At 34.4% G+C, this 22671-nt stretch overlaps 2 protein-coding genes across 2 annotated transcripts in view; one reads left to right on the forward strand and one right to left on the reverse strand.

Moving 5' to 3' along the window:
* The first annotated feature begins 543 nt into the window (after positions 1–543).
* LOC110455246 (apoptosis inhibitor 5-like) lies at positions 544–17007 on the forward strand. Its single transcript, XM_021505247.1, has 13 exons — positions 544–707; positions 2828–2989; positions 3927–4092; positions 6514–6665; positions 7884–8024; positions 8706–8771; positions 11047–11241; positions 11723–11901; positions 12532–12625; positions 13269–13388; positions 13724–13779; positions 14648–14802; positions 15098–17007. The coding sequence occupies exons 1-13, from the start codon at positions 639–641 to the stop codon at positions 15172–15174; spliced, it is 1632 nt and encodes a 543-aa protein (XP_021360922.1). The 5' UTR covers positions 544–638; the 3' UTR covers positions 15175–17007.
* Positions 17008–18254: 1247 nt separating this feature from the next.
* The window catches only part of LOC110455231 (tectonic-3-like), a 25896-nt gene continuing 21479 nt past the window's right edge, over positions 18255–22671 (reverse strand). Inside the window, exon 17 of the mRNA XM_021505225.1 lies at positions 18255–21539. Within this exon, the coding sequence (XP_021360900.1) occupies positions 21297–21539 (243 nt within the window). The 3' untranslated portion in view covers positions 18255–21296. The remainder of the gene's footprint in view (positions 21540–22671) is intronic.

The following is a 22671-nucleotide window of genomic DNA, read 5'->3' on the forward strand; positions in this document are numbered from 1 at the left end:
AAGATATGAGTGTTAATGTGAGGATACCAAAAACAAATTGATACCCAAAATAGAACACTTTTCATATAATTACAGTTTGAGTGAGTGGTGTCAAAATCAATATATCTTGATTAGAACAATTTTATCCGCTTATAATTTTAGTTGCTCAATTAAAAAGAATGAAAATGATTTTATGGAATAGTCCGTACTTAAATTATTCTAAGGAATACTTTGATGAATAAATTATTAAGTATATTTATCACAAAATGTCAAAACTTACTCGAAATGAAGAAAAATAAATAAATGCTTTCAATTATTTCCATAAGATAAACTGAATTTGAGAGACGCTGATTTCTATGAAATGCACTTAAATGAAAGCTAAAGGATGCATATATTCCATTGGAGGAAAACAAATATATGTTCCAATAACTATATAGGAAATGTTAATAATTTTCTTTAAATAGTGTTCCATTTAGGTTTGGTTTTGGATCAGCGACTGATTTGCAGCTGCATCAGTGGATGATGAGCTATTCGAATGCACCGTTGACAGGAAGTGGACGTCGGAGCTGCGTAGTATTTACTTCCGGTGCCGGGAACCCCACGCGCAGAAATTGTGATACTCCGTAATTTTTATATATTTATCATAATATCTGACAATCATGGTGACCATTGAACAACTTTACAAAGATTTTGGGGTTCTTGCAGACGCTAAGGATAAGGCAGGAGAGGTTTGTGTTTCTGTTGAACTGTTTAGAGGCTTAGAGTGCAAACGTCATCAAAATCAATTTTGTAAATTTGCAGTGAAAGTGACAGTGCCCATTATTAAAACTGCGTTGATTTTGCCTTAAGGCTGAACAAGTTCTTTAAATTTGTCGACTGAAAGCAAATACTTCCGTATTATAGGTCATATAAATAACAGATATATTGGTATTAATCCAAATATTCAACTGTTCTCGATCAGATTGAGTGAATTACTATATCCATACTGCAATACCCAATGCGAGGGTTATGTGCAGCGTGCGCGTCTGTGCATGCTAGAAGATAGTATATTGGGCATGAAAAGAAAAGTGTGGACCAGTGAAGTAGTGGTATGAACAGGTTGGACACAACGGCACATATGAAAACACAAAGTTCTTTTTACACATTATAAACAAAAATGGCGTCATTCTTTCAACATAATCAAATAAAAAGTACAACGAGATACAATTGTGCATAAAAGTGTGTTTATTCAGTTATCTGGATGTGAACGTAACAAATTGTATCACCTCCACAGAAAAAAACATGCTTACCTGTCACATTTGCACTGAATGGTCCCATTGCCCAGATTGGGCACAACAGCGCATATAGGTAATAATCCCGCATTTGGGTAAAATCTTTGTATGTTATGGTTGAATGCACTTCAAATATACTTTCACTATCCTATATAAAAAAAATCAAAATTTTGTACTTCACTTACGTTATTGAAAATCGTCACATCTATTGGTTACTGCAAACAACTTTTGGTTGAACAGTTTTTGGTTTTGAAAGTATTTCACGAACTTTGAAGCCTTAGAAAAGTCGGGAATCTAAAATCATGAAAATGTCAAAACACGAAAAAACGTTCAACCAAAAGTTGTTTATAATAACCATATAAATAGCGATTTTTAATAAAGATAGTGAAGTACAAAATTTTCAATTTTTATATAGGATAGTGAAAGTAGATTCGAAGTGCATTCAACCATAACATACAAAGATGTTACCCAAATGCAGGATTATTACCCATATGCGCCATTGTCCCCAACCTGTACACTGTACACATTCAAGTCAATGCAGAACAAAGTCAATGATATGGTTTGTCCTTTTCACAAAAAGTAAGATGTCAGAATTGATAATTTTTTGTGCACAAATGTACTTCATTGTGTTATCTTTTGGATTTAGGTGAAAGAAAAACACCCTTTTTTGCTCCAAGTGTTTAATGTGTTTTTGTTTCACTTTATTCCCCATTTCCGTAATAAAATTGTTACTGAAATGGGTAATTGTTGCCCAAATGCAGGATTATTACCCATATGCGCTGTTGTGCCCAACCTGATGAATATACTTAACTTCATAAGATCATAAAAAGATAAGGTTCAGTGAAATAAAAAAGCCACAAGAACATGGTGTTATTAAAAGAGTGCATTATAATCAGGATAAATAATGGCTCTTTTAGAAAATAACAAAGTGTATTGGAGTGTTCATGGTGGGGGTTGAGAGTAGGGCTAGAGTGATCGATCAACTTTTTTCTGTACTTTGTTTTTCTGGTTGCAAAATGATTCACCTCAATAAAAATGATCATATCATGAGAAGTGTTAAGTAAAAACATTTAGGCTTATGTACGAAGTGCATATATATGTTTACCAGTAATTTTGATTTTAGACATGGGTATATATTATATGCATTATACTGAACAATTATCAAGGACCAAATTACCCCATCTTATTCCTTTTGTGTTTGTTTTTTTCAATTCAAGTTCCATAATCAGGTATTTTTTCTGTTTCAACTAAACATACAATACAGTTATTGGCTCAACTGACACTGGCCTAGTTAAAAGGCTAACAAATAACGTTTGTTCGGTGGAAGTATTAATACTTATAGCTGCAGTTTCTGTAAAAAAAGACACACAAAGCCTAATATCTACAATTTTAATATATTTTAGGCTGTATTATTGATTACACAATAGCTTAAATATCGCAAATTTGTAAAACATTCAATTTTCAGTATTTTCTCCGTAGTTAATATCAATGGACTTTTCTTTTTGTTACAGTGTATGGTATATATATATATATATTATGAGATTTATGACATTTACTTCATATTAATTTTGTTTCAGCATGAGAAGGAATATGAATCTATTCTAAGCGCTGTGAGTGGGGGATCGTCCGAGAAGAGACTTGCCTCACAGTTCATCGTCCGATTCTTCAAACACTTCCCAAAGCTGGAACATACTGCCATCAATGCTCTATTTGATTTGTGTGAAGATGATGATATCATGGTAAATACATGTATAAAAAGAAACGTTTAGTACTCTACTCAGTATATTTATAAAACAATCTACTACAAGTTCTGATTTGGTAAGCTGTGATATCTGAAACCGAAATGGCAGACCACAGGTGTCCAATCTTGGTCTATGTCAAGTGAAACAGAAGACTCATATCGGGTGATAATCTTCCCCCCTTCTTTTGACATTTTTGTCTCGCTGCCACGAAGTGGAAGCGATACATAGGTGTTGCCTTTTCCGGCAACGGCGGCGTCAACATTAAGTTTATGTGTTAAAGTTAGTTTCTCTGAAAGTATAAGTGCTAGACCAACCTAACTCGGATCATAGATGCATCTTAGGTATCTCAAATGGTGGATGTGGCCTACCTTAAATGGTCCATTGACTTAGTCAGCATCTCCATCAACATTTTTTCTTGCGTTTAAGTTAGTTTCTCTGATATGTGCATTGATGGACAAAGCGGGGCATAGGTGAGACATCAATCCGAATGGCACAGTCCGCCTGGGCTTATCATTGGTAAAATACAATAAAAACCTTACCGAATATGTGTAAAAAAATCTTCAAAGACTTGATAAGTATGAACTGTTTAACTGATTTCTTTAAGTGCTAATTATATTATACATGTATAAGTGAAAAAACCCAGTAAATTTTTGCATGTGGGCCCCTGTAATAAATTGCTAAGCATACTCAAGATTACTTACAAAAGAAAATATATGTAGATATAGTAGAAATTTCTTTTAATCTGTCTGTAGTTTAGTACTGTAAATGAGAAGTTTACCCCACCCCAGTCAAAAATCTTATGTTCATTTATAAATATTTCCTTCAAATTCACTAAAATGATCCTTTCATTTGTGGCTTTCAAAGGCAAGTAGTTATATTTGTAAAATTGATGAGATATGTACTGAATTAATTGCAACATCAATATTTTTTTAAGATCCGGAAACAAGCCATCAAGGACCTCCCGACCATATGTAGAGTTGCCACAGAACACGTCCCTAAGATCTCCGAGGCCCTTGCCCAGTTGCTACAGTGTGATGATGCCACGGAACTCAGTCTTGTCCAATCTTCCCTTGTCAGTCTTCTAAAAGTAAACACCAAAGGTGAGCACAATATGCAAATATGACTTGTTGATTTCTTTTTCTTTAAGCAGTCTGTAGTTTAATTGTTGAAAATTTAAATTTAATTTCAAAACGCTACACATCAGACTATTTACGCACAGGCTTAGATTTTCACAATTTTTACCCCAGATTAGAAAATTTAATTGACATGGTTAAAATTTCCCCATCTTGACATGTAAAGGAACTGAATTTTCACTGATTTAAAGTGTCAAATAGTTCAATAGATAAGCTTTATTATAGCATTTAGAGCAACAACAAAAAGTAGGTGTATTTTTAGGTCACCTGAGACAAAGTCTGAGGGGGCCTGAGGGGCGGGGCCAAAAAGGGTTGAATTGACTAAAATTTCAAAAATCTTCTTCTCAAGGCCGAGATATGGTAGAATCAAATACTCTTCATAGATGGAAGGGTCTTAAAGTACTTTACTGAAATTGTGAATTTCTTGACCCTGGGGTCTCACGTTTCCCCCTGGGGAGGGGGTAAACTTTACTATAGTTTATAAAGGGAAATCACATTTTGGACCAACATTTGTTTAATTTCCAATGGAAGTGATTTAATTTGGGTTAGCATTATCAGTATTAGGTGGCAGTTTGATAGTATGCACCTATGAGCCCTGACTGACCCCCCAGGGCTGATGGGTGGGGCCAAAAAGAGTTGAATTGACTGAAATTTCAAAAATCTTCTTCTCAAGACGGAGATATGGTAGAATCAAATACTCTTCATAGATGGAAGGGTCTTAAAGTACTTTACGGAAATTGTGAATTTCTTGACGTTGGGGTCTCACGTTTCCCCCTGGGGAGGGGGTAAACTTTACTATAGTTTATAAAGGGAAATCACATTTTGGATTAACATTTGTTTAATTTCCATTGGAAGTGATTTAATTTGGGTTAGCATTATCAGTATTAGGTAGCAGTTTGATAGTATGCACCTATGAGCCCTGACTGACCCCCAGGGGCTGATGGGTGGGGCCAAAAAGAGTTGAATTGACTGAAATTTCAAAAATCTTCTTCTCAAGACCGTGATATGGTAGAATCAAATTCACTTCATAGATGGAAGGGTCTTAAGGAGCTTTACCGAAATTGTGAATTTCTTGACCCTGGGGTCTCGCGTATCCCCCTGGGGAGGAGGTAAACTTTACAATAGTTTATATAGGGAAATCACATTTTGGACAAACATTTGTTTAATTTCCATTGGAAGTAATTCAATTTGGGTTAGCATTATCAGTATTAGGTAGCAGTTTGATAGTATGCACCTATGAGCCCTGACTGACCCCCAGGGGCTGATGGGTGGGGCCAAAAAGGGTTGAATTGACTGAAATTTCAAAAATCTTCTTCTCAAGACCCAGATATGGTAGAATCAAATACTCTTCATAGATGGAAGGGTCTTAAGGTTTATGACCCTAGGGTCTCACGTTTACCCCCTGGGGAAGGGGTGGGGGGGGGGGCAAAATTTATTATGGTTTATAATGGCAAATGATTATTTGAATATTACATGTTAATAACTTGATTGGAATTATAACCTTGAGTTGACAGTTTGATACTTTGAAAATTTTGAGCCAGCCCTACCCCCAAGGGCTGTAGGGTGGGGCTCAAGGGAGTCAGTGTGCTAAAATTTCTTCATTTTCCTTGTTTAGAATCAGAGGTGCTAGTTTCAAATCCTTTTTAGTCTGAAATCTGTATGCTTGATATTGAATAAGGTGGTTTTATTGTTTTTTGTCACTTTGAATAATATTTCTGTTCATGTTAAAAACGAAATCAACTCTCTGTATAAATATATCAGGTGACCGTTAAGGCCCGTGGGCCTCTTGTGTGAAACAAACCATCGACAAAACTATAATGTGTGTGATTTAATCTATTTCCAAACACCGTATATTCCTTTTGATGTCAATGAATCGTCATAACCACATACTTGCTATTTCATGAAAACATTACGGTTATTAAGTTTATCGTCATGGCTCATTTTTGTGTCGCCTACGACGGTGGTCGGAAACACACATAGGCGCTGCTTTTCAGACGGCGGCGTCAACAATGTTTAGGTTTTGCGTTTAGCTGTTTCTGACAAAGCTTCACCAACAAAACCTCGATCATAGATGAAGCATGGGTAGTGGAGCCTACTGCACTAAAAAACATTTCATTGATTTCTGCAATTTTTTTTTGTAAAAACCTCAAATTTCTGGACTTAGAAAAAAACTCAATGTTAAGGTTTTGCGTTTAGCTCTTACATATGAGGCTGTTTCTGTGTCATATATTAATTTTTCTGTGGGGTATATTTTCATTATCACATTATTGACCTGTAAAATTGTGACAATATCACCCTGGCGGAAATATCCTACTATACTACAGTAACTAAGATTGTTTTGATATTTCTGAAGTGTAAAAATGTTCAATTCAGTGTCTTGGTTTTCAGGTACTTTACAAGGTTTATTTACTCAAATCATGGGAGAAGATGACACAGTGAGAGAGAAAGCTATCAAATTCCTTGGTGCCAAAGTGAAGAATCTGCCTGAAGAAAACCTGGACAAAGAAACAGAAGAATATCTCGTGACCGAGTGTAAAAAGGTTAAATTCACACAGCAATGGCTGGGTCTCTGATATTTTAAATTGTCACACTTCACTGGAATTGTATGGAATTTTTTTGTTAGGATTTTCGGTATTGCAATGTATTTGTCAACAACAGCCATGATGCGTTTGCAAGTTTCTTTGATTACATAGGTTTTGCAAGTATGTCTCTCATTTTAAAAGTTTTTATACTGATACCATAAACTTATGTTGCCTGTCTCCATTTATATTTATATTCTGTTCCGCTTTGCTTCAGTAAATATTAAAGCCAAACAGGTATTGCGTAAAGCCTTTAGAATGCCCCCGCCATAAAATGGGGGGGGGGGGGCATATATAGTGTTACCCATGTCCGTCCTGTCCCGTCCCAATTCAATGTAAACACTTAGCAACTTCATTCTTTCATGTATTTTGGTCAAACATTATACAAAGGTCAAGTATGAGTATACTTCGGATATCGTTGTTTTTCAGGGATCCAAGGCTAAGGTCACACTTGCTATTTATAGAAAATCGTCCCTTCCCGTCCCAATTCAATGTAAACACTTAGAAACTACATTCTTTGATCAAAGTGGTTGTAACTTCTTATATTACACTGAAACTAATTTCACCTGGCAGCGGGGGCACATATGTCCTAAAGACATTTTCTAGTTGTTAATAACAAATTGTAAATAGTCAGATACCACTGGACAGTGATACCAGTCATTGGTCAAGTAGATATTAATTGTTATGGACAAAAATATGTGTCAATAATTCTACTGAGTTTTAATTGTAAAAGAAACACTAAAAACTAAAAAACTTTTGATTATAAAACATGCTAATGTTTATTTAAAAGATTTTTATATCAGTATTCTTCACATTCCCTCTACCGGTCTAGATTATTGGACAAGTGCCAATCTTTATTGGGGCCGCGGTGGTTAAGTGGTTAAGCCGTCTGGCATTCTGCTATCACTAGCCCTCCACCACTGGGTCACAGGTTCGAGACCTACGTGGGGCAGTCCCCAGGTACTGGCCGGATGTCATTTGTTTTTCTCCTGGAACTCCAGCTTTCCTCCACTGCCATAACCTGTCTTTAAATGACCATAGCTGTTAATAGGACGTAAAACACAAACAAAACAAACGAAACCAACCAATCTTTATCTGGTTTTAACGTGTACTATTTAAGTGCTCATAGATTATGACAAAAGTACAAGTTGATCACTGTTTATACTTTTCTTTATTAAGGTGTTACAAGATGTTACCAAGGACGAGTTTATCTGTATGATGGACATCCTAAAGGGCCAGAAATCCATGAACACCGTACAGGGAAGACAACAGCTGGTAGAAATCGTGACGGAACAGGCTGAACTGGATCAAGATTTTGTGGTATGCAGACCAATTACTGTACAGTGTCACTGTATCGTCTTACACTCCCCATAATTAGGGCAATCATTAGGTCACATAAAAAATAGTGTGTATCAATATCACAATGACTGTCTTTTACTTTGGATTGGATTTCATTCAGAATATCCCTTGACAATGAAAGAAGACTAGATCCATGTTGAGGTTTCTGAGACAATAATTGGTCCCATTCCCAATTGAAAGTATTTCATATTTGTGCCTAATTTCCAAAATTTGCAAGTCTAATCCTAAAAATTTCCTCCCCAATTGGTATACTTTCCTCCTAAAATGAGAGAGAAAAAGGCTCTTCGCAAATTACAAGAAGAAACACTGACTTACCTCTTTATTCAAGATATTTTCCTTTTTCAGAAAGTATAACTATAAAATGCATAATACTGCTAAGTTGTACTAGTATTGTATATTAGTATTCAGCCCACATAAGGGATTCTTGGTATGGCAAGGCTGTAGCCTGTTTTATTTATTTTTGTGTGAATATGTTTATGTACTTAATTTTGTACCCATTTATTGAAATTTTTGCTGGTATTAAAAACAAATGATTTTTCAGATTTTTTTCTTTTCTGAACAGCTTTGAATGATTTTTACCACTCCAAAACAAATAAACAAAGCTTTGTATATTTTATCGAACCTTTATGTTGTGTTTTGCAGGCTAAAGAACCAGACTGTGTTGACAAACTGATGCATTGTATTAAACAGGCACTTCCACTGTTCTCTGTAAGTAGTCATGTCTCCCAAGGGAAGCGGAGGAGATCTAGTGACCTTCCACTGTTTCTTAGAGTTGTTATTGAGGTAAAAAAAAACTGATAGTTTGAAAGACATTTTCAACAGTCCTTGTTAAAGTTAGAACTTGTTGTTTATTGTCTTCCAAGGATTTGTTTGTCAAAATATGCTTTAGCCAATTATCTGAGATGATCGTTAAGTGGAAAATAAAGATTTTTCAGATATTGAGAAAGTGATTTTCTTTGGAATTTTCTTTGTAAAATCCCATCTTATGTGGCATTGTTATGTGTTCAGGTGAATTTTAAAATATGTGTAGTTGATAAACAATTCACTGAGTTTTCAATTTTCAGTCAGTAAATTATAACAGATAACACTGTAGAACAGGAAATTTTCTGTGCAGTTTAATTTTCGCCTTTTTCGTCCTCCGTTATGAGGGCCAATTTATCGTTGCAGCGAATATAAGTAAACAACAGAATTATACATACCGTAAAAACTCATGTAATTTGCGCACCTGTGTAATTTGCGCAGGTACTTTTCGAGGCTGAAAATCGGGGAAAAAAGCTTCTACTCGAATATTTTGCGCACCCAAAAAATCTGGAAAAAAACGATGTTCATGCTCCGAAAATCGATCTCTGAATATTTTTTTTTTAAATATATTTCTATGATTTTTTTTTCATTGATGTAAAATGATATTTAAAACCAAGAAGAAACTACGTAAAATGTGTATTTTGTTGCTTGTTTTCTTTGAATTATCTGATCACACATGACACACACGTGTGCGCATATCGGCATACATCAATTCATTTTAGCAATATTTTACATAAAACATTTACTTGCTTACAAAAACATATCAATTAATAAGTAATTCGATGTTTAGTAACCGCTGGTGCATATCTCCTGGTTAAAGACATAATTAGATACCTTTTATTGATCATAATTACGATCAGTGAGAAGGGCTCATCATGGCGGCTTGGGTTACGTCACTTCAAACCAGGTCATGTCACAGTTCAGTTTGGCCACGGAATTAGATTATCTAAGTCCGTGGTTTGGCGATATTTTTTTACAAATTACAATGCAGTAATGAGCTAACACTATCTCTGTGATTACCCGTTAACAATAGCTCTACTAATTGAAATGATTTGCAGTCGCGATCGACGGACCGTGTTGTTGTTTTTTTCACTCGCCAACACGTGGCGTGAATTACGAAGCCCTACTGCATTGTCATAACTACAGACTGATTTGACTGATAAGGGATTATAAAAAATATGTTTATACTAGAAGCGTGGACAATCAATACATCCTCTTCAAATCTACTCCAAGGAAAAAAATAGTTAACGCAGACTATTTTTACGATGCTTCATTTAATAAATATTGAAATAATTCACGAGGTTATTATCAATCACGTGTTTACGTAATGTTAGACGCGAGATCAACATGAAAGTGAGCCGGAAAAAAAACATGCTATACGTATATGCATAGGCGATTTGAAAAAACCTTACATAAATTACATGGAACGGAGCTTAAATTGAACAACTACATTTTCGTAATAGTATGGGGAAACACAACGAGATGTCGAAACGTAATGTCGTAAGTTGATCGGCGATTCTCTAGCATAGGAATTTAGCTAAACTTTTTTTGTTAACGGTTACCTATTTAATAATACTTTTCACATAAACTCACATAACAACACATTATGTATCTTTTATTAATGTTTGACTTAAATAAATTTGTTGTACGTCATTTGTCTTAGAGTTCCGTGTACCAAGGGAAATAAACCAAGATGGCGATCTCCCAGAATCGTCGATCTTTTCCTGAAAAAAACTTGAAATTTTCTATACCTGTGTATTTTACGCACCCCCCACTTTGGGTATTAAATTTCTGGAAAAAAAGTGCGCAAATTACATGGGTTTTTACAGTAGTTGTTTAATGTGAAGGGCGAAATTAACACTGGGTGAAAACTGATTTCATGGACGAAAGTTTGACTGGGCTAAAATTTCACCATAGACATCACCAAAACCATTTAGACAGTGTCATGCAAACATAAAATTGATTGGCTATTTGGGAGTATGAAGTTTAAGCAATTTGAGACCAAAACACGGCATAACAAGTATATGAGAAATATCTGGGTGATCTTTGGATAAAAGCTTGTGTATCATACATATTTTATGAAAACACCATCATATAAAAATTACCCCATTCTAACACAACTGCACATCTCTTTTTATCTTTCTTGTTCATTGCTTCTTATTTTTATATTTTGATTTTTCAGAAAAATGTTCATTCGAAGGCCTATGTGGGCTACATTTGTGACAATGTACTACCATCAGTGGAAGATCTGGCTAGTCCAGAGGAAGGCGTGGATGCTCAGCTAGAAATGTTGAAACTGTTTTCAGAGATTTCCGAGTTTTCTGGGGATCTTGACAATTTAGAAGACCGAGTGACACATGTATACAATTGTTTAATTGTAAGTTTGTATTTTCTGCGGAAATTTCCCTGTTAAATGTACTATTCTGGTATTTTACATTATGTGTTGGGGTTATTTGAATTATATCTTTTTAAAGTGGTGGAAAAATTTGATTTGGCACTGATCCATGTTATTTTTATGCTTTGATGAAATTTGTTGTTTAGTGCAAGAATTTTAGATTTTTTTAAATTTGAAAGGTTGATATTCATTTATTGTTTTTATTATATCCTTTATGAGTATAATTGTTTATTGCACAAGATTGAAAAATATTGAAAATTAAAAAATAATAATAGTCGTTTAAAAATCACATGAAAAATATTGAAAGTTAAAATATATTAGACATTTAAAAATAATATGACAATTAACTGAAAATTGACCTGCCAATGATATTTAAAGCTCTAGATGAATTTAAAATAAAATGAACACTGTTGTTTTGAAAGTATATCATAAAGAAAATAACTTTGAGTTATTCCTCTTACAGAATTACATGCCGGTACCTCCAGCGGAGGAAAATGATGTACTTTCAGCAAATGAGCGACCGAAATTCCACTTCTCTTTTGTGGAGTGTTTGATGTTCGCTTTTCATCAAATGGCAAGAAAGTTACCTGGCTTTTTGACAGATGAAGCAAATGCTGACAGGCTAAAGGATTTTAGATTAAGGTGTTTATTTAGTCAAGCTTGCAATATACGGCTTAAAATTTGTGCATTAATGGTAGTAGGGTTATTAGACAACAATCTGAAACCACTATCAACCAAACACATTTGCCATTAAAGTTAAATGCTGATCTCAATGAAAAAAAAGACATACAAAGACAACTTTTTGACTAAAATTTCTTTATTCAGGTTCGGTTCAAATATTATAGAGTCTGTGATTTGAATTACTAAAATTCAGTTAACTTGGTTCATCTTGCTGCGAAGACCGATATTTTAACGTTTTTCCTTCACAAACAAGTTGATGTCAGGAGTTGAACTTAACCTAAACATTCATTTGAAAATCCACTAGCATTTGCACAATGGTTAAACTTTCTCACAAATAAGCCTTTTTAGTTTGTGTGAGATTTCCACAATGGTTAAATTTTCTCACAAATAAGTCTTTTCTAGTTTGTGTGAGATTTGCACAATGGTTAAACTTTCTCACAAATAAGTCTTTGTAGTTCGTGTGAGACTTGTACACTTACACAAAACTAAACTAAAGTCATCATTTCTCAAAGCATTAAGGGATAATTGGTGATGTACATTTAATGATAAATTGATACATGTATGTTAATGGAAGCATTTGATTTTTCACAGATTACAGTATTTTGCCAGAGGTGTCCAGGTATACATCAAACAACTAAGACAAGCACTACAGGGGAAAACAGGGGAGGTGTTAAAGACGGACGAGGTTAGTATTTATATCTCCCACCCTGTACAGATTTCAGAGGTATCTCCATAGTCGATAATGTGACATCTCTGTCAATCCCTAAGGTGTAGACAAACTACACAGGTTAGAAACGTCATCCAGAAAACAATGGACACATATCAAATTATATAATCATACAATGTTATATGGTTGGCAAAGGAAGCATTCGTATCTTTCTGATACATCCTGGGGTTTTTCGTTATTAGAAACATGAAACATATTCAATAGATATTTTGAAGGTATTGTAATGCAATTTCAACTCTCGTTGTGAGATTTGTTATTGAAAATCTTGAGGAACCTATAACACTCTGGTTATGACAGTCAACAATTTTCTCCTCAGACAGAGCTTTCTTTGTGCCACCTTTATGGTGGGGATATTTTTCTTCTCAATATACAGATACAATACATAGAGATACGATGATGTCCATTATAAAGTGCATGTTTGTACATAAAAAAATGTAAAACATTGACATGTAAAACTTTTTATTTGACAAACATTCATATCTCTACAGTTATATCCATGATCAGGAAACAATGATATTCTTTCATACAACCAAGATTAAAAAAAAATGTTGCCAGTTGTTTTGAAATTTTTATATTTTCTCTTTGCAATTGACTATTCCAGAACAAAATCAAGGTTGTAGCTTTAAAGATCACCTCTAATATCAACACATTGATCAAAGATCTGTTCCACAACCCCCCATCATACAAGGCCATCCTCACCCTCTCCTGGAAACCTCTTGTGGTAAGTATGGGTATAGGCTTGTTTATGTACACAAACTTATTGTTTGTAGCTTGTATGTATACATATATAATGTAAGTGTGGTTATTAACACATTCACCCCTTAAGTCACATTTGAACCTTACCAAATCAAATAATGGATTAGTCCAGTTTAAATATGAAGGGGTGAATGAGTTAAACTAGTGTCCATACAAATTGCAAGTATGGGTAAATAATCTACATACGAACTGTAAATGTGTGTACATAGTCTTTCAAAAGTCTGTAAAACTTTTATGTCAACAATGTCAAACTAAAACAAAAGATTAAGAGTATATGAAATGTGAATTCTGGTTTTACAGAGACAGCCTCAGGCAGCAGCAGCACAACCAACGGACACAAGTCCCACCACTGCAGGGTATGTACCAGTTCTCTCCTCTACATGCTTGTTTCCGAATATTGTACTGTTCCATTTAGGGTTTTATTCCTGTGCATAGGACCAAGGTGAGCTTATGTCATACTGTTGTGTCTGTTATCTGTCCGTCAACAATTTATTCAAATGACTTCTTCTTTATAACTGCTGATTGGAATTCAACCATTTTAAACTGGAAGCATCCCTAGGTGGTGGGGGTTCAGAATTTACAAATGGAGGGGCTGAGGGGCAGGCCTAGGCCGAAAGGGGGTAATTTGGCCATATAGCTTTAAGCAACTTCTCTAGAACTAAGAGATCGATATCAACCACATTTGGCAGAAAGCATTTAAGGTGGTGGGGATTCAAAATTGTAAGAATGGAGGGGCTGATGCTCATAGGGACAGAGAAGTGGGCCCAAAATGGGTTATTTGACCATATTGATTTATGTGACTTCTTCTCTGAGTAACTATTTTTTACTTTTAAATGATTAAGATCAATATCAAAGAGTATAGAGACAAATGCACTTGAACATAGTCTAACAGAATGGCCCCATAACCATTATAAAATTGCTAGGCACAATGCGACAGGTACAATAATGATATTAGATTTGACTCTGGGGTCAGGCCACACCCTTAGTGACTTGTTCCTTGGTCATAACTTTGAAACTGTCGAGATCCCCACCCGTTTAGCCATATATATACAATTGCTGCACATAAAGAAACAAATACAGTCATACTCTATCCCCAAGATTTTATTTGCCATGCTTCTTTCATTGAGAATCTTTTGCCACGATAGCTTAAATACCCAGGTGAGCAATACAGGCCCTCTGGCTATTACTTAGTTTTCTTATACATTCTGGTTTGTTTCCTTTCAGACAAAAGAGAATCACACCCATCACATTTGGTACTGGAGACAAAACTGCAAAAAAAATGTCAAAACAGGACAGATCATTATACTCGCCTCCGAGTGGAAAGTTCAGTCAGCGGGCAGGAGCATTCAAGGAAATGACAGGAAACACACAGGGCTTTGGTAAAATATTCTACTTAAACTTACCAAAAATAATGTAATGGATGTGAAAATGTGTCAAAATGATTTCCCGTCAAAGATCATTTTTAGAAAAGTATAAATGGTAAAGATGTTACCATCAGTATGATAATAATACCACCCAACTGTAATATAATTGTACTGGACGCAGGCATTAAGCTTTTGTATCCAGATAATGGGTACTGTCAGCCTCTAGGCTGATGCCCTATATATATGAAAAACAACTCTCTCACAAATCAGTTGCGAGTGTCCATATATATTTTTCTTGTCACATCTTCAGGAGGACAAGGACGAGGACGAGGACGAGGAGGGAGACGTGGCAGAGGCGGAGGCGGAGGAGGGTACAGGCAGTACTGACAGGGAAGTACTAAGGGGAGACAACCATCAACGAGAAAAGGAAATTGTGGGATTTGGAAACTGTAATATTTATCTTAGCCTTCATTTATATTCACGAACCAGTACTAGTAAGTAAGGTAAGTATGTGTAGTATGTTTGGAAAAGGTGTTCGAATGATGACCAGACTGAAAAATTTATGTTTCCTGTCAATATGGATCTGTTACAGAAAATTTTCATTGAACAGATATTATTTCATGATGGTTCAATTAAAATTTGTGTTGACGCAAAAGAAATTTGATAGATTTTGAAGAAGATGCAGGAACCATAATTATTTTCATCCTTGGCTTCATAAACTGACTAGGTTAGAGAGAGGCATGAAATGACAAGAAAGCTCAAGATATTTGGAGGTAAGTTATCTAGGCCTTTTTTAAAAAAAATCTATAGTTCCAAGGCTTTTACTTACATTTAAAATTTTGTGTTGACTGCTTTGATGATATTCTGAATCCAAAAACACCTAATTTCTGTTTAAATAGAAAAACTGAAGTAGATATAGTGTCAGATGGAAAGATCATTTGGTAATTGTATTTTTTAACCTAGGTTTTAGACTACGTATAGAGTGTTCGATGGGTACTGTAAAGTGTAAATAAAGGTGAGTCTTGTATGCTAGAACGAGTGAGCGTTAGTTGTCGTGTCTGTGGACTAAATTTTGCGGAGCATATTTTATCTCATACCATGACTTCACAGGTTTGTTTCATTCAAGTTGCAAAATCATTGAAAGTTCCATGCGCAGATGCTTTGAGGTCAAATGTAAGTATTGTTGGCAGCTATGAAGCATGGTCTCTTGACAAAGAGTGAATTTTCATTAAAGTACACAGTTCAATCACAAAACACACGTTTCCAAATCCCACATTTTCTCGTCTGATGGTTCCAGTAAATGTTTTAATCAAGGAGCCAACATCAGCAGCCAGCTTCTGTGCCGAGGGAACGAGGATCATTACTCATAGAGTAACACTACGAAAGAGAAGCACTTGGAAGTCGGCTTTGCTTCCCAACAGGGGAGCGTAACTTATGGAGTTTTTCCAGGTTTCATTTTTAGAATTCATAAAACATATTCTGGATAGTGAAGAGTATGGATTTACTTCCTGTTGTGGTTTAGAATATGATTTTCTAGATATGTTAGGAATATGAATTTCTTCATATTATTTGCTCCAGATGTGGATATTTATGACATGCATCACTGAAGGTGATTTTTAAAGAATTTGTACGTTTTAAGAATTAGGATATCAAATTATCAGTTTTCCTTCCAATGTGAAGACATTTTTTTTTCATGTATAAATCAATGTTTCATAACTATTGAGAGAAATTACTGTGGATGATCAACATCACATATACACAGTTCAGTTGTTAACTTCTTGATAAGGTTTTCTTTTCCACAAAATATTCATTTTAAGATGTCTTTGTCATCGTTTTATATAATACTAAAATCATCTTATGTCATTGAAATATATCGAGCAAGAATTTGCTGTACTTTGTCCCTAGTTACAGCTTTAAAAGACAATTTTATAAAATCTTTTTTTCTTCTACTTTCTGCTACACTGACTTGGAGTACTAAGTACAAAGTTCTGTCATGTGTTGTTTTATGGTATAAGCTGAACGATCAGTGTAGCCATTGTTCAATCGATAACTTGCTCATCATTTTAATTCCGTCAGATTGTATCTTGTATTATGATAAGTTTGAAGGATAGCTATAGATACATACATGTCTTTTGTCAAGTTAACGTCTCAGAATTGAATTTCTGTTTCCTGCTGTAGTCAAGATGACATGTATTTTGAAAATAAAAGTGATTTTAAGTACATCTGTGTTTATATACGAGATCTCCCAATCTTTCTTTAGGTACATAGTTACCTACAGTTCAGTGTTACGAAAGAGCTTTATAAATGCCTTATAATGTGTAACTAAAGAGCTTTATAAATGCCTTATAATGTGTAACTAAAGAGCTTTATAAATGTCTAACTAAATTATTCATTTAAAATAACTACTGAAGTACAGAAAATGTTCATCCAGTAAAAATGTTACCCTTTGCTGGTAAAATCAAAGTTTGCTCAGTTTTTATTTCAACCTTCACATTTAATTACTATGTATATCATATTGCTAAATAATGTTAGCTGTCAAGATAAAATCACCCTTATTACGAAAGGAAAAAATTAAACTGCAGAGAAAAATTTCCGGTAAACAGTATTGAATTTTATATTATTTATATCCAGACAGCTCGTTAAAAGTATTGACTGTCCATATCAAATTATGTGTTATTTTCTTGTTTGTGAAATGAAATGCACAGAGCAGTATACAAAAGGACCTGTACCATTGGGAAGTCACCACTATTATTTAAAAATATATATTTTCATTGCCTTTAGAAAAAAGATTGTGTTGCAGTATGTCTCAGGGCGATACTAAAACCATCAAAAGTGAAAACTGGAAACAAATTAGATAATTTCTGTACTTGAACTTTCATTATTTACATGTAGGTATTTGACCTTAAGAATGTAACTTTCAGGTTTTCTCATAACAAGGTCTGATATAGATGATTGATAAAGTCGAGATGTTGCAAACAAACAAATTAATAAGTGCCCAGGTCAAGAGTGTATGCTTGATTTGGTTTTGTTGGTCTGTGTTTAACATCCTATTAATGAGCAAAGTCATCTAAGGTCAAGACAGCATTTGGTGAGGGAGGAAAATCAGAATATCCAGTCCAATCTTGTTGACTGCCCCACATTGGTGTCAAACCCACGACCCAGTGGTGGAGAGCTAGTGATCATAGACTGTCGGACACCTTGACTACCTTCGGCCAATGCGGCCCATGTTTAGTCTAGATTTCACCCTACCCTTAAAATAATACAGATATTCTAAGTGCAGTGTCATCATGGCCATCTTTCCTTGCATGTATTTTACAATATTTTTCCAGATAAAGTTGTGTAATGTAAGCCTCGATCATATTTGTTCCCTACCATGAATCTCTCAAGAACTAAACAAATTAAAGCGTTAAAAAATAATTGTCCAGGGATACATAAATAAAATTAATACAACACCTGTTTTATATATATAAATTGTTTATTATTTCAAATGATATAATAAATACATGATCATGGACGGAAATAGCTTTTACTGTGTTGTCAGCACTAGATCTATAGTTAATTTACAATGATGTATAGTTAATGACTTACACATACAAAATACTGTATACGGGAAAACTTTCGCCTTATCAAATATTTGCCTTTTGCCAATAAAGTCCATCTTCGCTGAGTGTAAATTTCGCCGTTTACATGCAAGACCTAGATATAGTGCGTGTTGTGTACTAATATTAACTGTTATGATAAATTTGCCCTTACCAGGTATTTGTGAGGGCGATAAAGACGAAAGTTAAACTGCAGCAAATATTTTCCGGTATACAGTAAATCTTTTAACTCATTTATCCCTCAAGACGCATTTGAACTCTTCCAATTCAAAGGTTGGAAAAGTTCATTATGAAATTTCAGGGGTGAATGAGTTCAAATTTTGCTATTACAAAGTTTTTGAAGTGTACCGGGCATTATAAATGTTATGTTGGCTTGCTTACTCAATGATAAGCTTACTCAATGATAAACCACACAACTAGACATCAACATGATCAAAAAACAAAAAATATCACAACTTAGGGGATATGTTTTCATGACATTGATCATCTTCATCAGACAGAAATAATGTTGCATAACAAAACTGTTTTCCATTTTTCAGTAATTGTAGAGTACAGCCTTGTGATGATCATATTTCCTAAAACAGAATAATAACACTGTCCTGCCTCAACAAAGAAATGATTTATATCACTGTGCTTAATATCGCACTTTCTTGAAACATCCTCCTGTCCTGTCCTGTAATATAATCTATGTAATATAATTCTGTTAATGTTTCTTTGCTTTGAGATGACTTCTGCTTTAGTTCACCTCATTCAGAACATTTTTTTTATTAAAAAACTAAAAATGTCTTAAGACATGAATACCCTTACTCCTGTGAAAGTCAGTTTGATAAATTACAATAATAATATTAAATGGTGACCTTGCCCTTGACCTTTGAACCCTAAAATATGAACCCATTGAAGTCTTCTTGCTTTTGACCTCTGTATAACATTTTTGTTTAAATCCATGATATAATGAAACTGCTGAATCAGAATCGGACAGACTTCAGTAAAACTTCAAACAACCAATATATAATGGTAGAGGCGTAAAAAACTAGCAGATCATTAATATATAATGGTAGAGGCGTAAAAAACTTGCAGATCATTATGTTGCATATAGAAAATATTGTGTAATTAAAATATTTCAAAACAAACATGGAATGTTTCACACCCACTAATCACAGAAATATTTAAGTACAGTTGCTTACATACCACTGAGGGCCTTAGCATTTGGTTCACTACATTGGTAAAATATTCTGTATTTCCTCATGTTTCTGGCAATTGAACATGGAGCATGATACTCTCAAATTGAAAATAAAATTCCTAGTATCACATTCCAACTTTGACTAAGGTGCCTGTATCTTGCATATATACCATATATATATGAAGGAAATATACCACCACACCATATAATTCTCAAATCTCAAACAAGTATATTTTCTGTCCTAGTTCTATGTCAGTCATATTTACTACATGTACTTTAAAACTTTTTCTAATTTTTTTTCAACAAATTCAAGAAGTTCTACAGCAGCCATTGAATTGTATTTGGTTATATTTTATTCAATATAGAATTGTAAACAAAATTTGTAATTACATCAAATTTTATTGTGATGATGATCATCACTTAACAAAAAATTCTTTCAACATCCTGCTTTACAGATATTGACGTATTTTTGAAAATGAAAGTAACACAAATGTACAACCATACATAAAGCTGGTAAAGTTATTTGCAACTACATAGAGAAATTTCGTTGTTATTGGTGACATAAAAGCACACCTAGAAGTATTTTTTGCTTAATGAAATGGCATCAGCTACGTAAATAGGTATACAATTTGATGATCCCAGTGTAATTGTGCCGTACAACGTAGAAGGCTCAAAAGCTGGTTAATTTCTTCCTAACATGTTTTTAAAAATGTCATTTGAACTCTTGACCTTTCACATCAGACATAATCAGACTTTAATAGCACAGCTAACAATATCAAATAAAAGTTTTAAACTAAATTAATATATATACAACCTAGCATTGATATGTCATATTTCCTACCATACCGTAAAAATTTCACAACATCCTTTCAAAACTTGCTCATTCCACACCATCACATAGAAAATAAAGCCTCCGACATTCATTCCATCAAACGTGTAGATCTGCATTTGGTTGTTTTCCTTCCAGTACAGTTTCTAATCATAATAAATATTCTATTTCTGTACATGCTTAGCCAAGTAAAAATACATGCATTGAAGTACCAATTATCAAGAAATTCAGAATTTTCTACAATCCATTTCACTTTCAAAATTTTACAGAATATCATTTTTTCTTATAAAAATTCACGAATGAAAATAAATATGGAAGTATGCATACAACCTAATAAATAACATTTTGTACAAAACCATATTAATTTTGTAAATTCATTCATACACATTACAAAATTGTTAATCATACATTTAAACCTATTTACTCCAATAAACATCCCTTCTTATATAAATGAACATTAATCTTATTCTAATTATGTTAAAAGCTTTAATTTTCCATAGCATATATAAAATAACAGCTGCATTTAGAGGAGTTTCTGATAATTTAACATCTACAAATATGTCACTTTCTTTAAAACTACTGAATTTTAGCTCACTGCAAATATCCATCATATATACAATTTTGACAAAACTAAGGGTTGTTTATTGGATTAAATACTGTAAAATCAGATATTTTCGTGAGGCCCAAGTTTCGCAGTTTCCTGACAAAACACCATTCCTTGGGTACATGAATTTGTTGATTACAGGTACCCACTCAAACGGAGAATTGCTTTACGTCAAACTTATCATTACTTCTACTTAGACCTATAAAATTGTGGATAAAGATTACCCAGGAAAAGCAAAATTAAAGACCCCTTGAAAGTTAGTGATTTTACAGTACTGTACTTTAACTGAAATCAATGCTATGACAAAAGTTTGACTATACAGAGTAGAGCTGTCAGTAACACACTGCTGCTGACCGTTCGCTGACCGGCAGACTGAAGGAAAGGGTAGAAGAAATCATATGGCAGTTTGGCCAGGAATATGGGTGGTTCCCCAACATAGCCGGTGCTAGGCTGCGATACATCAATGAAGGTGACCGATTGGCTGATCTCAACTGACTGAGTGAGGGCGGAGCTTCCAGGTGAACAAAACACACCAATACACTGTAAATAAAGAAAAGGTTAGACAATTGGATGAGAAATATTCTAGCAGAAGTTCTCCAAGTATCATCTGGTAAAATAGTTACAAATGTAGCGAAACTGGACTGGGTCGATTGCCAGCAAAAAGGTGTCTCAGTTGGTTAGAACGACTACGAGTTCAGAAGGTCCCAGGTTCGAACCCCGGTCTGGCCATTTTTCCAATCCTGTTACATTTGGCACCTAACAAAATACACTCCTGTTACATATAAATACCTAACTGAACACCAGGTCACAAATTATACATTAAAAGTTTTATCTAGACATGATATGTAAAATGTATTTCTATCAGTCCAGAGTTTAATATAATAATTAACAATACCTTTACCCAATTTCTTGTAAAAATCTAGGATTTCTCCTGAATCTGTCTTTCCTGCAAACAAACTCATCCCTATTACATGTTATAATTTAATGTCTTTTTGTCACAATATCGCTATATTTTAAAGGAAATACTTGTGTACTCCCGTCAGTTGTCACAAAACGGATATGCAGTGAACCAGATCCTCTGCCCAATATCTGATCCGGTTTAGTATTTCACACAGGGTCCTCTTTTGACCTCAATTTATTATCACCATTAGCGTGTAAACGTTACAAGACGGCACATCAACACATTGTGTGACACTGGTCGTAAGACATCTTCTTAACCCTTTCACCACTGCAGACCATAATGGACTAACACAGATAAATGTATGGTAGAGTGTACTAAAATTACCAAGGGGTGAAAGTCTCCAAGGGTTAATCATAAAACAGTTTCTGAGGTTAAGTATAACTAACTTATTTTTTTTAAATATAGCATGTGCCTTGGTAATAAATTGTGTCAAAATACTTGATTTTTAGCTCACCTGGCACGAAGTGCCAAGTGAGCTTATGCCGTGGCGCGGCGTCCGTCCGTCCGTCCGGCGTCCGGCGTCAATATTTTACTTTAAACGACTTCTTCTTAATAACCGAAAGGCCTAGGGTGTCGATATTTGGCCAGAAGCAAACTTAGATGAAGGGCTACAAAGTTTGTTAAAATTAATGACCTTCACCTATTTTCAAGGTCACAGGGGTCAAATATGTCAAAAACTTTAAACATCTTCTTCTCAATAACCAAAATGCC

Source organism: Mizuhopecten yessoensis, unplaced genomic scaffold, assembly GCF_002113885.1.
Source record: "Mizuhopecten yessoensis strain PY_sf001 unplaced genomic scaffold, ASM211388v2 scaffold8183, whole genome shotgun sequence".
Lineage (NCBI taxonomy): Eukaryota > Metazoa > Mollusca > Bivalvia > Pectinida > Pectinidae > Mizuhopecten > Mizuhopecten yessoensis.